Here is a 15,638-nt window from a genome sequence, read left to right as displayed (position 1 = left end):
GCTGCTGCCCTCAGACACGTGTGGGGGGGGGGGGGAGCGTCTGCCTCTCCGGCTGAAAGGGCCCCTCCCTCCGCCAAGGTGACAGCAGCACAAGGGAGTCTCCAGTGTGTGTCTCACATCCCGGGTCCCCAGACAGATGCTCAGGGAGGGACTCCGTGGCCCCATGGAAATGTGAGTCCCCTGGCCCCAGGGGACCTCGACGCAGCCCACAGATCACAGGCAGCAGCAGGCCAGGGGCCACAGCGCAGATGTCTCCTGCGCCACCTGAAATGCCATGCCCGTCTGCCCTCCGCTGATGGGGACGTCTCATAAGCCCTGCCGTCTCTTCCCAAGGCAAAGAGAGCTGCGTGTGGATTTGGGACACTGAAGCAGCCAACAGGCTAGACTCCCAGAAAGACTGGCTCCCATGGGTAACACAGGAACTCCAGCCAGCCCAAGGTAGAGAAAAATCACCAACTGTGAGGCTGTAAACCTAAAGCAGCCAGAGGGACTATAAACAACAGCGGGTAGAAGGTGCCGGTGTGGAAAACAAGACGGAATTTTGGAAACTCTAAAGCTGTGCCTCTTGAACTGCGTGCTCGTGCCCGTGGGGCCCATGGCAGCATGCCAGGAGGAGGCAAAGCCACAGGAGAAAACTTGGGACTCAAGGATGGGGGCAGGGGAAATGTATAATAAAATAGGACAATAGCATATCATGGGGGAGAATGTAAAATCTGATTGAACTTTAAGGATACAATACTAAATGTCAAAGACATGTCCTAATTGCACCCGGCCACTTTGAGCCCAAGGCCTTTGGGGCATTGCATTCCTCTGCATTAAGGATAACCTGGGCAAGTGTAGAAGCCCGGTTCTAAAGGAACCCTTAGCTCCATTTATTTTATTTTATTTTATTTTATTTTATTTGAGACAGGGTCTTACTCTGTTGTCCAGGCTAGAGTGCCGTGGCATCAGCCTAGCTCACAGCAACCTCAAACTCCTAGGCTCAAGCAATCCTCCTGTCTCAGCCTCCCAAGTAGCTGGGACTACAGGCATGCACCACCACGCCTGGCTAAATTTTTGTATATATTTTTAGTTGTCCAGATCATTTCTTTCTATTTTTTTAGTAGAGACAGGGTCTTGCTCTTGCTCAGGCTGGTCTCGAACTCCTGAGCTCAAACGATCCGCCTGCCTCCTCGGCCTCCCAGAGTGCTAGGATTACAGGCGTGAGCCACCGCGCCCAGCCCATTCATTTTATTTATTCCAAAATAATTTTCTGAGGTCTCACTACACGCCAAGCTCGTTTCCCTCCCTGAAACTCACTGTCCAGTGGGGGCAGTGGGTGTTAATTCAAAGCACACAATGCCTTGGGTCTATTTATCAGTGGGACCTCCCTGCCCTGGGCAGTGGGGGAAGGTTTTCACAGGGATGCAGACACTGAGTGACATTTAACCAGAACCAGATGGACAGGGGAACGGAATGGGGAGCAATCCATCTAGAGGGAACAGCATGTGCAAAGTTCTGCGACAAGACGGGGCTTGGCCAGCGTGGCTGGAACCCAGGGAGTGAAGAGGAGAAAGGCACGAGGTCAGAGAGGCAGGGACTTGAGGGTTGGTCTTTATCCTAAGACTGTTGGTAAACGGTGGAACAATCTTAAGTGGCAGGGTGGCATGGGAGAACTGCATTTTAAGATCATCCCAGCATCGGCAAATTAATACAGTAAATCCTACTAAGGCCGACAGACAGATGCTGTGCTTTGAGTGAGGCCTTTCTGGAAGATGCAAACCCCAAGTGGGCCAAGCCCAGGCCTGGTGACCACATAATGGGTCCTGCTTAAGTTCAAATCAAACAGTCACATTTCTAAACACCTCTAAGAACAGTGGTTGCTAGGGTTCCCCACCCAGCACATTCAGAGCCCCCAGACCAGACGGGAGGAGACATGGGGTTAATTAAGAGCACAGGTTCTGGCATCATGCAGCTCTGGGCTTAAATTTTGTCTGCCATATACTCCCTGGGCAACCCAAAGCAAGTTTCTTCACCTCTCTGTGCCTTGGTAAAATGGGGTGCAAAGAGTATCTGTCTCCTAGGGCCACTGTGTGGACTAAGTAAGATCAAGCTGCTAAAATCCTATCACTTAGCCCGGTACATCAGAGATGCTAAAAATTGTTGATGATTATTAACATAGTTCACACTCCACGAAGGGTGAACACGGAAGACCTGCAAAGACCACCGAGATGTAAAACGACATGGGAGCGGCGAGGCCTGCTGAGGGGCAGGAGACAGCACAGCGCAGAGGAAGAAGTGGGCTTCCACTTACTTGCAAGCAGGAGGCAGGAGACAGCCACGGTGTACAGCTGCTTGGAGGTGGTGATGTTATAGCGGTCCATGAAGTGGTCCAGCAGGTAGACGGCCAGGTGCCGGGCGGCAGGGCACAGCTGGCAGTGGCTGCTCAGCAGGGTCAGGGTGTCGACAAAGAACCGGCGGCTCTTCAGGAGCGGGGAGTGGGCTCGGAAGGTGGGCAGCTTCAGTTCCTGGAGGACACGCGGGGCAGAAGGGGGGTCAGGGCTGCCTCCCAAGAGCCTGGGATGCCCCAGGAAATTGAGACCTCGGGGCCTGGCTGCTAACTGGTTGGGGGGCAACGATTCCCTCCAGACCCTTGTTCGTTTTCCTGCAAGTCCCAGGATGGCAGCCCCTCTGTGCCAGAAACTCCTGGGCTGTCTCCCATCCGCCTTCACGAAGCACAGCCTCATAAATGATCAGGGACCTACAGGATGACAGAGGAAGCCAGCCATTCCCGGGGGAAAGGTCTGCTATTTGAGATACACGAGGCGGTAAAAGAATGAAGGCCTTCAGGTCAGAGGCCCACATTCAAATACTTGTTCCACTACTCAGCCAAGTTGTGTGACCCTGGTCACCTGCCATCACCTTTGTTCCCTCCTCAACAGCTGAAGGCTAAAAGAAAAACGTATGCGAAACGCCCAGCACACACAGACCTCTCAGAGTCCACAGCTCAGGAGCAGAGTCAGTTTGCAATGTATACACTGCCACGTCACCCAATTTATTTGTCTAACTCAAGAAAAACCAACAAAGAAATAACAAACCAACAAAGATTTTTATGACAGAAAAATGTTCTTTATATACAGTGCCTACCATGTTTACCATTTAAATAAAGTAGATTAGATACTATTTATTTAGGAAATGTTTTAGCAATATTTTGTTAAATACGGAAACTAGAAAGAAGCAAAATTGAAGGAAAATAGGAAAGAAGTTGGCAGAAAAGAAATGTGACAACTCATTAATGGCAGGTTCATGGGGGGGACAAGATCGAAACAAATCGGGGTCTCTCTTCTGTATAATGCCTCTCTCTTAACCCTGGGGCTTACTTAAACAGCAACAGGTCTAGGACTAGAAGGAGGTATGCGCTCGTTCATACATTCACTCAAGAGATGTTCATTCATTCATTACACTCAGTAAGTATCAAGTAGCTTCTATGCATTAGGCAGTATTCTAGGCACTGGAGATGCAATCTGGGATAAGATAAACACAGACCTAGATGCAAGACATAAAACTATAAAACTCTTAGAAGAAAACAGAAGTAAATCTTCATGACCTTAGATTAGGCAATGGTTTCTTAGATATGACACCCAAAGCAGAAGCAACCAAAGGAAAAAAAAACACACACAGGTTGGATTTCAAAATTAAAAACTTTCATGCTTCAGAAGACACCATCTAGAAAGTGAAAAGACAACCCACAGAATGGGAGAAAAATATTTGAAAATACTATGTCAATAAGAGACTGTATCCAGAATGTATCAAAAACTCTTACAATTCAACAATAAAAAGACAAACAACCCAATTTAAAACTGGGCAGTGAATCGAATAGATATTTCTTCAAAGAGGGTATGAAAATGGCCACAAAGCACAGGAAAAGACGCTCAATGTTACTAATCATTAGGGAAACACGAATCAAAACCTCAGTAAGATCCCACCTCACATCCATTAGTATGGTTGTTATTCTAAAAATCAACACAAAACTGAAAATAAACAAGTGTTGGTGAAGATGTGGGCAAACTAGAACCCTCATATACTGCTGGTGGGAAAGTAAAGTAGTGCAGATGGTGGGACATAGCATGGAGGCTCGTCAAAATCTAAACACAGAGTTATCAGATGATCCTGCAATTCTAATCCTTCATATATACCTAAGAGAAACGAAAACATATGGCTGTACAGAAACTTGGATGTGAATATTCATAGTAGCATTATTCATAAGAGCCCCCAAATAGTAACAACCCAAATGTCCATCAACTGATGAATGGATAAACAAAATGTAGTATTATCCACCAATGGCATATTACCCATGGTACATGTATCTACCTTGAAACATGTATGAATCTTGAAAATATTATGCTAAGTGACAAAAGCCAGTCATGAAAGGCCACATGTTGTATGACTTCATCCATATGAAACGTCCAGAACAGGCCAATCCACACGAGCAGAAAGCAGATTAGCCGTGGCCAGGGCAGGAATTAAGGGGAGTAACTGCTGACGGGTGTGGGGTTTCTTTTTTGCATTATAAAGCTGTTCTGAGATTAGATAATGGTGACGGTTGTACAACTGTGAATATACTAAGAACAAGTGAACTGTAAGAGGTGAAATTTTATGGTATGTGAATCATTATAGCTCAATAAAGCTGCTATAAAAAAATAAGATAGATACATTATCCACGCTCACGGAGCCTGCAGTCCGGTAAGGGAGAGACATGGCAATCAAATAAAAAGGCAGCTCCAGGACTCCAAGCTGTGACAGCGCAAGGGAAAGCTACAGATGCCAGGAGAGCCCCACCTGCTCTGCAGGGCAGGAGGCCTGTCTTCCCAAAGCGAAGCCTGAGTTAAGATTTCACACTGATTCCTTCTCCTCTGGCCTGTCCCCCCCCTCCCCCGCCGAGAGCCCAGAGGCCAGGACTCAGCTATAACTTTGCAGCCCTAGAGCTTTGCTCGTGGAAGATGCTCAAAGCCTGAATAAATTATTTCTTCTCCTTTATGTTTATATATGAAGAAACTGTGTTTGAAAAAATCTCCTAATCCCAGGTCTTTATTTAACCAGCAACAGATCTGAACTAGACTTTCAGTGTATCCTTTTTTCCAACCTTTTTTTGTAAGTGCTGGAGATCTTTTATCCCTCGCTTAACTTCTTTAAGGAAAAGAACTGACGTCATGATGAATCTATGTGGCCATGTGGGAGCTCAACCCCCCTGAGGGCAGGTCTGGGACTGCTTTTGCTCATCACTGTCCTCAGCTCCCCACTGTGATCGGAACAGGGTCAGGTGCCCAACAACTAGTTGTTGAAAGAATGAAGGAAGGGAGGGAGAGACAGGAAAGAAAAGGAGGGGAGAACTGCAGTGGTGGATGCAGAAGGCCCGGGGCCTCCAGAGGGAAGGTGTGACCAATGACCAACTCTATAGGGTAGCAGGTCTGCGGAGACTTCAAAGAGGAGAGATCGAGCCAAGCTGGGAAAGAATACCTATGAGTTTACCTGTTGAAGATGCAGGAAGGGAAGGAAACTCAGCAGGAGAAATGGCACCTGCAAAGCCACATCTGTGTCCCATCTGGGGAATCCGGAGTGGCTGGAACAGCCAGACAGGCAGGGTGTGCCTAGATGAAGCAGGATGGAAAAGGGGGCAGGGTCCCAGCTTGTATGCCTGGCTAAAGTAACTGCCCTGCCCTGAGGGCAATAGGGAGCCACTGAAGGATTTAGAGCATGGTATCAGCCTGGTCCAAGCAGCCCTGCATGAAGATCTCTCGGCCAGCCTCTCCCCAGGCTAAGGCCAGATGGCCGGTGACAGCAGCCAGTGTGTGGTTGCAGCTCCCCCAACAGCCTCCAAGAGCTTGCAGGTCCCTTGGGTATTTCCTCTAAGCACAGGGCTCTAAGTTAGGGGTCATGACATAAAGTAGCACAATCACAGATCCTCGGTGTCTGGTAGGCTGCAGATGCTGGGAATCAGCCTTAGCCTAGTGACCTCTGGCCACGCCACGCTGCCCTCACCAGTGCCACCAAACACCCAAAACACAAGTCAGAGAGGCAACGTCCTGACTTCCCTCCCCGCTCAACTCTGCCGTGTTCAATGCCTTTTAGATATTTCCCTGAGCCAAGGGAGAGACGAGAGCTCAAAGCAACACATTATGTCCTTCCTGTATACTTTTCTAGGAAAAGGGCCCTTTGCCTTGAGCAAATTCTCCAAGGAAGCCGTTGGTGCATAAAAGAGAAAGCTACAGACTATTGGAATGGGCAGCAATGCGTGTCAGGAGGAGTTAGCAGGTAAAGCTTTCTGGAAGAGGGTAGTCTCAGGGGGGCAGGACTTTGAAAGGGAGAATGCCAGCTCCCCAGGATGCTTTTCAATCCTATTTCTGCTTGTCCTACAAATACTGGTTTAAATGTCACATGCTAAGAGAGGCCTTCTCTGACTTCCCCATCATTCCAAAGCGGGTTCCCCTTATCCTCTATGTCTGTTCTTTGTGGCCAAAAATCTACTTATTCATGTGTCTCTTCCGGTTAAAGTCCAGACTCCAGAAAGTAGGGGCCAGGTGTTTTACCCACACTGTGTGCCCAGGGCCCGGTTGCTGTGCCAGCATGGTGGCTGGCACAGAAAGAAGTGGTCACAAAATACCTGATGAGTAAAAAAGAATGAATACAAAGATGTCCCTCCCTGTACCAAACACCCCCTGCCCCTGCATACGGGGGAGCAGCTTGACACAGATCGTGAGGTTGGGCAGTTCTGGGTTGGAATCTCAGTGCCAGTAACCTTGGGCACATGAATGGACTCTCAGTGTCCTCATCTGAGAAATGGGGATCACACTGCCAGAAATGTAGCGTTTAAGTGCAGCTCAGCAGCCATAGGGCCCTTCCCCTTTCCTCAAGCTGGGCAATCGAACCTCCTTTCCACGTTATGGCTTTTTTTTTTTTTTTTTCCTGAGACAGAGTCTTGCTCTGTCACCCTGGGTAGTAGGCAGTGGTGTCATCATAGTTCATTGTAACCTCAAACTCCTGGGCTCAAGAGATCCTCCTGCCTCAGCCTCCCAAGTAGTTTGGACTACAGGTGCACACCAGCACCCCAGATAATTTTTCTATTTTTAGTAGAGATGGGGTCTTGCTCTTGCTCAGGCTGGTCTCAAACTCCTGAGCTCAAGAGATCCACCGGCCTCAGCCTCCCAGAGTGTTAGGATTACAGGTGTGAGCCACCACGCCCGGCCTCACCTTAGGGCTTGTTGACGGCCGAGGCTCCCTTGCTGGAAAGGACACCTGTCTATCAGCGTGTCCTCCGCAGAGCCCCCAAACCAAACAGAATTAAGAGCTCTGAGCCTCGGCTTCTTCCTGTCACTCAGAGAAGGGTGACATTATGGCATATAAACAACAATGTGGGATGGCAGCGAGCCAGCTCTGTTTAGTTTGAGAGTCCAGCTGATTATGTCACTAACCCAATCAGGGGCGGGGATGGCATTCATGACAAGGCCTTTGCTCTGAGGGTCTGCATTCCTCCCCAAGTACTCTTGACCTAAGTCTGCTTGAAGGCCGCGGCCTCCTGGAGCAGGAAGCCAGCCCCTCTGCAGAGTGGTCTGGATTCCAGAAACAAAAGAGCAGCCTGCCCGGGAGGGTGGCTTGTGAAGCTCTCCCCAGATTAGGCAGGCGCTTGGCAGGCACTTAACAAGCGGCCCAAGCAGGGTGACCTTCCTCTGGGCAGGCCTGGCAGGGCCACAGGCAGCATCAGTGTGGCCAGCAGAAAGGCTGGGGGAGGGCAGAGAAGAACAGGGGAGGAGGGCGGGGCAGAGGCTTCCAGACGATTCTCCCTGCCCAGCTGTCGGCCCTTTATCACCTGAGCCAGACAGGGGCGCCCATCACAGGTGGGGCTGGAGCTGAGCAGGTGGAGGCACGGGACAGATGGCCACGATGGAGTCCAAGGGGAAAAAAAAAATCTACCTTACAATAAACCCTGCTTTTGTTATCCCAGTAGTTGATTTTACTTTTCAACATAATTAACTATGGCCTAGAAAAAACTAGAAGATGCACACACGAAAATGTTAACAGTGATTATCTTGGGAGGAATGACATCTTATGTGACTTTCACTTTAATGCTTTTCAATACTGTCTGAATTTTTAAAAAAAATATTTGATGTATAATCACTTTATTATTTCAGTTACTATTGTTTCCAGTTTGGAAAAAAAAAAAGAGAAAAGAGAAGGACTAGATACTGAACATACTAAGGCCCAGCTCAAAGTCTGTTCCCACGGATTTCCTGGCAACCCCACACCATCCCTTTAACAAAATCAGCCCTGTAATCGCAGCCCCGTGCCCAGAAAGTATCTCACTGCATCCTCCTACGATGCAGAGCCCCACCAAGGGCTTCCCCAAAAGTAGTTTCCCTTTTCTTTTCCTTTCTTTTCTCTAACTATAAATTAAATGTTCACTGATAAATTTTAATTTTTTTAATTTTTTTTTTTTTTTTTTTGAGACAGTCTCACTCTGTTGCCCGGGCTAGAGTGAGTGCCGTGGCGTCAGCCTAGCTCACAGCAACCTCAAACTCCTGGGCTCAAGCGATCCTCCTGCCTCAGCCTCCCGAGTAGCTGGGACTACAGGCATGCACCACCATGCCCGGCTAATTTTTTCTATATATTTTTAGTTGGCCAGATAATTTATTTCTATTTTTAGTAGAGACGGGGTCACACTCTTGCTCAGGCTGGTCTCAAACTCCTGACTTTGAGCGATCCACCCGCCTCGGCCTCCCAGAGTGCTAGGATTAAAGGTGTGAGCCACTGCGCCCAGCCTCACTGATGGATTTTAAAAAGTAGAAAGGAATAACAAATATTTGTAATTCCTCATTCAGAGGGATGCAGAGAGTACTGTTAAATTTTACGTGGATTCTTCAGATATCTGTGCAAACTTTCATAAAATGGGATCACCACCTACAATGGCTCCCTGAGGAGTCATCGGGAGCAACGTTCTCAGTGCCGGCCAGCGTTGCATTTCACTGTGACATGACTGCACCAAACCCTAATTTGGGCTTTTTGGCTGCTTCTCTTCCTTCAAGTCTCTGTCCAAGCCATTCCTCAGTGATGCCTTCCCCGACCTCCCTCCTACCCTGCAGCCTCCTGTGTTAACTTGTTAACTGTCCTCCCTCTCCCCCCAAGAAGGGGATCTCTGTGAGGGAGCGAGACACTTCCTTCTGCTCTTGGCTGTCCCCTTGGTACCTGGCACACAGTAAGGGCTCATGAGCACCTGCTGAATGAGTGAACCGCTGTATGCATTAACGAATGCAATGCTTTGACTGAGTCCTCCCTCCACTTCCAGCCCTCTATGCCCTCCTTCCCCCTCGGGGCTCTCTCATCTCCTCCGACATCCTTCCCTGGGGTAACTGATGGGGTAACTGCCCCCCAAGTGGAAGCCCCACTGTGACATGTGCACCAGCATTTCTGAGCGCAAGGAAGCCATTCTGGGGCAGGGGAGGCGGTGGCTCCTTTAGAAACCACTCTCCTTGTGGCCCAAGGGCACTGCCTGGGGTTCTCAAGCAGAAAGAGGCTTATAGGAGGGAGAGTGCTCTGGGAAAGGCCAAGGACGAGTGAATCACAGCACAGAACCCCAAACCGAGCTACACACAGAGCCGTACAGAGGCAGTGGGGCTGTCTGGACAGGTCTGTGGAGATTCTAGGTGCGTGTCTGGTCCTCGGCTGCCCCTGCCCCACGGAGGAGCTCACCTGGGCAGAGCTGCAAACACTTTCCACACCCGTGCTGGGCTCAGATGTACCTGGGAGTAGGGGTGAGGCCAGCTGAAGTGCAGTCACACAAGACCCTGACCCCAGAGCCAGAAATGCTGGGCACAGACTGTCCCGTGAGTCCCCCCACCTATCACCGTTAGAGGACAGCAGGGAGAAAACTCAGCACACGGGCTCTGGCGGCATTTTGAGGCTAACCTCAGAGGAGTCTGAAGGTCACGTGCACTGTGAAAGTTCATCCAGGCAGCCCTGGTTTCTCATCTTAGGCGAGGAAGGGGAGTTCTTGGGGTTCTGCACGGTATGATTGTCTTCTAACTGCCTCAGGGTTTTACTTCTCATTATTAACCCATTTTTCCTTCAGATCTCAGCTTAAAAGTCGCTTCTGAAAAAGAGTGTTTCTAGCTCATACTTCTGTGTGATCCTCCCCAAGCACCTGGGACTTCTCACCCACTCATTCATTCACTCTTACTGTCCTCCTTCCCCACTAGACTGTCCCCACCAAGAGGGCAGGGACTGGGCTCATCTTGATCAGCCCTGTGACCCACCATACCTGATACAAGAGACATGCTCAATAATTACCAAAACCTCCAAATTTCAGGAATGGAAAATACTGGAAATGAATAGGTGAGGAAAAAAATGACTTGTTCCTACACCTACGGTATATAAAACTATTCAACATAATGAGTGAATCCCAATACTCATTAAGAGCAGAGGGGAGGCACAAGAACCTGGAAGAGCTGAATTCCAGGGGAAAGAGAAAGCTCTGTCCTTGTCTGAGAATGGCATGTGCCTCAGTCTACCCAATAGCAACACACGGTTTCTGAGGAAGCGGGTCACTCTTCAGGGAGGACCAAAAGCTTCTAACTATGAACGTAGTCATTGCGGAGGCAGTGTTTCCCAATGTGTGTTCCATGGCACACCAGTCCCAAGATATGTGCCCTGAAGAAAAGGGTTCTGTGGGCCAGAGTTTAGGAAACACTGCATATTACATCCCTCCTTCCTAAAAGGAATCATATATTAGCCCAGCAAATACATAATTTTTCTTCAGCAAAAAAACTTATATAACTTTGAGAAACCAGGTTAAATTTATTTATCCAGAGAACACTCCCCCACATTTTGGGGGGCAGAGTAACAACACCCCAGAAAGCTTACTCCAGGAAATGGTGCTTCAGCGTGCCGGTGTGCTGGAGAAAAGTTAACTCCAGTGCATCTGCAAGGCGAGACTCTGGCGAAAATCCCTGGCTCAGAGCCTAGTAATTTGATGGTCCTAAGCCCAGAGATTTACTGAAAAGCTCACTGAGATTAAGAATCACAGTTTCCACCTGCAGAACTGCCCTGGTAAGAAAGTCCACACGGCCATGGCATTGGGAGCCTCGAAGAGAGAAGCTACAAGCACCAGCTCACAGAAGCCTGAGGCAGCCAAGTGCTGGGTGCCCTGCCTGGGGAGGCCCAAGGTCCAAGATTAAATCCTCCCACCCCTGGCCCGTCTCTTATATACTATATATATATATTTATATATATATTTTATTTATAATTTTGGCAGCTCCCAATCCTCCAAGGCTGAGTGTGGTGGTATGTACCTGTGGAGGTGGGAGGATGACTTGAGTTCTGGGTTGTAGTGTGCTACACCCATTGGGTGTCCACACTAAGTTTGGAGCAGGGGAACCACCAAGTTGACTAAGGAGGGGTGAATTGGCCCAGGCTGGAAATGGAGCAGATCACAACATCAACACGTGTGCTGATCTTTTGTGGGATCACGCCTATAGCCACTGCACTCCAGCCTGGGCAACAGAGCGAGACCCTGTCTCTTTAAAAAAAAACCACACACACACACACACACACACACACACACACACACACTGACTTGCTTCCTCCTTGGAAACCCTCTGTTGCTACTTGGTAGACTGAGACACACGCCACCCTAAGGCAAGGAAGGATAGAGCCTTCTCCTTCCACTGAAATTTAGCTCCCTGAGGTTCTCATACCTGCCCCCAGGTCTACGTGAGTATCTGGAATTGCTTATTATGAAGAATACTCTTATACAGCCTTACGAGACATATAACTATATAGATATAAATTGAGAATATATAACTTGAAAGCTTATATATGTCTACATCATCTGTCAGACACTGTGTTCCATGCATTTTGCTTCCTGATTCTCCAACAGGCCCACCAAGTAGAGATTACCAACATCCCAGTATTACAGACAAGGACGGCTCAGAGAGGCCAAGTAACTTGGTTAAAGTCACCCAGTTAATACACGGTGAACCTGAACCTGGATCTTCCGATTCCAATGTTCTTAACATTATGTTCTGGGGTCTCCATGCAATAGTTTGTTTGTATTTTCCTTCCAAAATAATGTTTTATTTAACTGATTATAAAATACCTGATCATTACAGAAATTTTAGAAAAGAGAGAGGAGCACAAAGAGAATTAAAATCCCCAGCAGTCCCACCACCGGGAGGATAGCGGGGGTGCGTACACATGTGGGTGTACGCCCCTCCAGTCCTGTTTCTCTGCACACACCCACTTCTCTCTCATGAGACTGTCTCCCCGCTTAAAGCTGTGAGCCAACGCAGGCGCCGCATGCATTCGCTCCACCCCGCACCACCCTCCGGACGTGGGCCCAGCACTGGCACCAGAACCCAGGAAACTGAGGCACAGAAGTACAACTGCCAAGGCCACATTGCAGGTCAGCGGCAAATCCTGGTCTTGTATACGGAGGAGCTGGCCAGGGCCTGCGGTGTGCCACCACTTGGAGTGTGACACTGCTTCCCAAACAGCTCAAGGAGCAGGGCTGAGCTGCTCTCAAACACCAGCCACCAAGAGAAGCCACCCTGGCTCGCCGCCTCTGAGCTCCCCACTGCCCTGTCCTTGCTGCCTGCCAAAGGCGCCAGGCACCAGGCACCAGGCCCTGGGCCGGTGGCTGGGGAAACAGTGAGACCAGTGGCTGGGGAAACGGCAAGACGGTCACCCTGAGAACAAAGAGCAGCAGAGAGGTGAAGAAACACCATGTGTAACCACGGTGACCAACAGGAAGTGGAGACTTGCAAATTTAAAGGGAAAAAGAAAGGGGAGGCGGAGAAGTACAGGCGCAGGCCCACCCTCCTGCCCCTCTCGCCCGGCTGCTTCACAAGGCCCAGGGAGGCGTTCTCAGTAAAGCAGGGACAGCCCTGCGGGAACGCCATTTCCACATTCTCCAGAGTGTCCTGTGGCACATGAAGCCAGCCACGCCGGTAACGTCCCCTCCTGCTCAAGTCCAGCAGGGTGAGAGGTCACCGCAGGCACTACATTTGTCGGTGGCCCAGGTATTCCATGGTGAATGGCAGGCGGGCCAGCTCCAAGCACAGCTCCTCCTTCCCAGGAGCCAGAGCCCCTGCCTTGCCAGGCAAACCCTGTACCAGGCCCGGCTACGGCTGCCAGGGCACCCACAGTGACCACTGTGACCGTGCTGGTCCTCATCCAGCCCACGACTCCGGGCCCTCCGAGCATCCCCACAGATAACATTCACAGCCTTTTTATCAAATGCCCCTGCCCAAGTTTTCCACTTCAGCCACTTCCTGTATGACCACGTCCCTCACACCCTTAGGACTGGGGCGCTGGCGGTGCCCCTCATTCTCCCACGTCTCCGGGATCCAGGGTCCAATCTTTGGATCTCTCCTCTTTCCTCCGGGGTCACCATCCTTACACAGTGGCGCCGAAGCTCTTCACTCCACACTGCCAGCTCCTGTTCCCAATTTCCAGATTCCTTCTTCTGGATTCTCCTGGGCACCTTGACCCTGACATGAAGCCCAAAATGGGTCAGTAGGGTGACCAACCACCACCACTGTCCCTCAGCTGGGACTCTACCCCCTACCCATCTGCAGTCCAGGGTTTCGCTAATGACTGTCAGTTGACCACATGCATCGGAATCTCCTGGGGACCTATTTAAAAAAGGAGATTCCTCCCCTACTGGGTGGAAGAGTGTCCCTCCCCAAAACTCACGTCTGCCCAGAACCTCAGAATGTGACCGTATTTCAAAATACGGTCTTTACAGATAGAATCAAGTCAAAATGAGGTCATACTGGATTAGGATGGGCTCTATGCAATAGCGATCGGTGCCCTTATAAGAAGAGTAAACACACACAGACAAGGTGAAGACGGGTAAGGAGAGAAGCTTCATAAAGATGGAGCGATGTGGCTACAAGCCAAGAAGACCTCAGATTCTCTGCAACCACCAGAGGCTGGAAGAGGCAAAGAAGGATCCTCCTGTGGAATCCCCAGAGGGAGCGTGGCCTGCAGACACCTCGATTTCAGACTTCTGGCCTCCAGAGCTGCAAGAAGACACATTTCTGCTGTAGCTTGTGATGCTCTGTCACAGCAGCCCTAGGATCTCACACACCCCATCTCCGGCCTTACTGAATCAGAGTCCCTGGGATGGCGCTGGCACCTACCTACGCTTCCCAAGTGCTTCACCCGAGCCTGCTGCCCAACGCTAAGCTCCAGGAAGGTAGAGATTTTTGTTCAGTTCACCTGTTACACGGTGGCTAGCACAGTGTCACACGGCTGGCTCCTAGAAACCATGTGTCAAGCGAGAGGTCCACCTGCACTGATAATCAAGACCTGCTAGTGCCTCCGTCAGTACATTCCGCTCGTCCTTTTTCTTTTTGAAGCAACTTTAATAATCAAATGAGATAATGTGCACAAGGCATTTAACAGTCTCTGCCCAATAAACGTCAATGGCCTTCATTTAGTGGGCAGTGGGAGTCCTTCGAGATTAGATAGGAACTGACCGTTTCCAGAAGGGGCTCTTCACGAACAATGTTCACTATGCAAAAGGCCAACCATGCTCAGCTACGGAAAGTTACTTTGTTCCAACCAGTAAGGAACTTGACATCTTTCATTCTTTTTGTTAACTGGTCCTTTTGGGGCTACTGTCTGAAACCTCTCAAGTCTCCCCACTTCCTGCCCTGGTTCAGAGGCCATGGCTTGGGATGGCTGCAACACCTGCAGTAACTAGTCTCTGAGGCCACATCCACTTCCAGGGAGCCGGCACCCCCTCCTCGCATCCTTCTCGTAGCCCTGACCTTCTCTCAAGAAAAGATACAAACATCTAGGAAGACCCACACCCCAAAGCCAAATGCCCCTGGTCTCTCCGGGTCCTCCCCTAAACTTACCAGACCGCCCCCCCCCCCGCCCCCCGCCATTGACACGTGACCATCACATGCTGCCCTGGGCCCTGGTGCATGAACTTTCTCCGCACCTTTCTCTGCCTGGCAAGCTTCTACTCACCCTTCAGAACCATATCAAACAGCAACCTCCTCTTTGAAGCTTTTTAAGACTTCCCTAGCCAGTTGGACCTCGTCTTTGGTACACTGGTTACGAGCATGAGCTTTGGAGCCAGGCTGCCTACCAGTTGTGTGGTCTTGCATAAGTTATTTAACTCTCTAAACTTAGCATGTCCCATCCGTAAAATGGGAATAATTATAGGGCTGACCACTAGAGGGGCTGCCCAAGGCCTCAGCTAATGGAAGGGAACTCAAGCTCTCAGCACACAGTAAGTGCTCGTTAAATGTGGACTATCATTTTTAACATTAACTGGCTATTTCGGCCATTACTATAAGGCTGTAAGTAGTTTTAAATGGCTGTATCTTCAACTATGCTAAGGGCCCCCAGGCCAAGGTTCAGGTCTCCCATGCTTCTGGCCGTTATACACGGGGCTCACTAAATGACAGAGGGCTGGATAAAGAGGCCACCTCATAGGCGCTGTGTGTCAACCAAGCCGAGGAGATGTCTCAAGACAAGACAGAACTCTGCCTTTCCCAGACTCCAGCCAGCAAAGCCCCTCCTACCCGCTGCTGCCTGGCTTCCTCCTTTCCAACCAGAATGCCGAATGCCTTCCTCCAGAAACACGCCTCCAC

General features: G+C 49.8%; 1 protein-coding gene across 1 annotated transcript in view; it reads right to left on the bottom strand.

Annotated features, from left to right (window-relative positions):
- CCNJL (cyclin J like) overlaps positions 1-15,638 on the bottom strand; it is a 50,122-nt gene that overhangs the window by 23,346 nt on the left and 11,138 nt on the right. Inside the window, exon 3 of the mRNA XM_045551249.1 lies at positions 2,294-2,507. Within this exon, the coding sequence (XP_045407205.1) occupies positions 2,294-2,507 (214 nt within the window). The remainder of the gene's footprint in view (positions 1-2,293; positions 2,508-15,638) is intronic.

This window comes from Lemur catta, chromosome 5, assembly GCF_020740605.2.
Source record: "Lemur catta isolate mLemCat1 chromosome 5, mLemCat1.pri, whole genome shotgun sequence".
Classification (NCBI taxonomy): Eukaryota; Metazoa; Chordata; class Mammalia; order Primates; family Lemuridae; genus Lemur; species Lemur catta.
The sequence above is the reverse complement of the archived record's forward strand: the minus strand, read 5'-3'. Positions and strand labels throughout refer to the sequence as shown.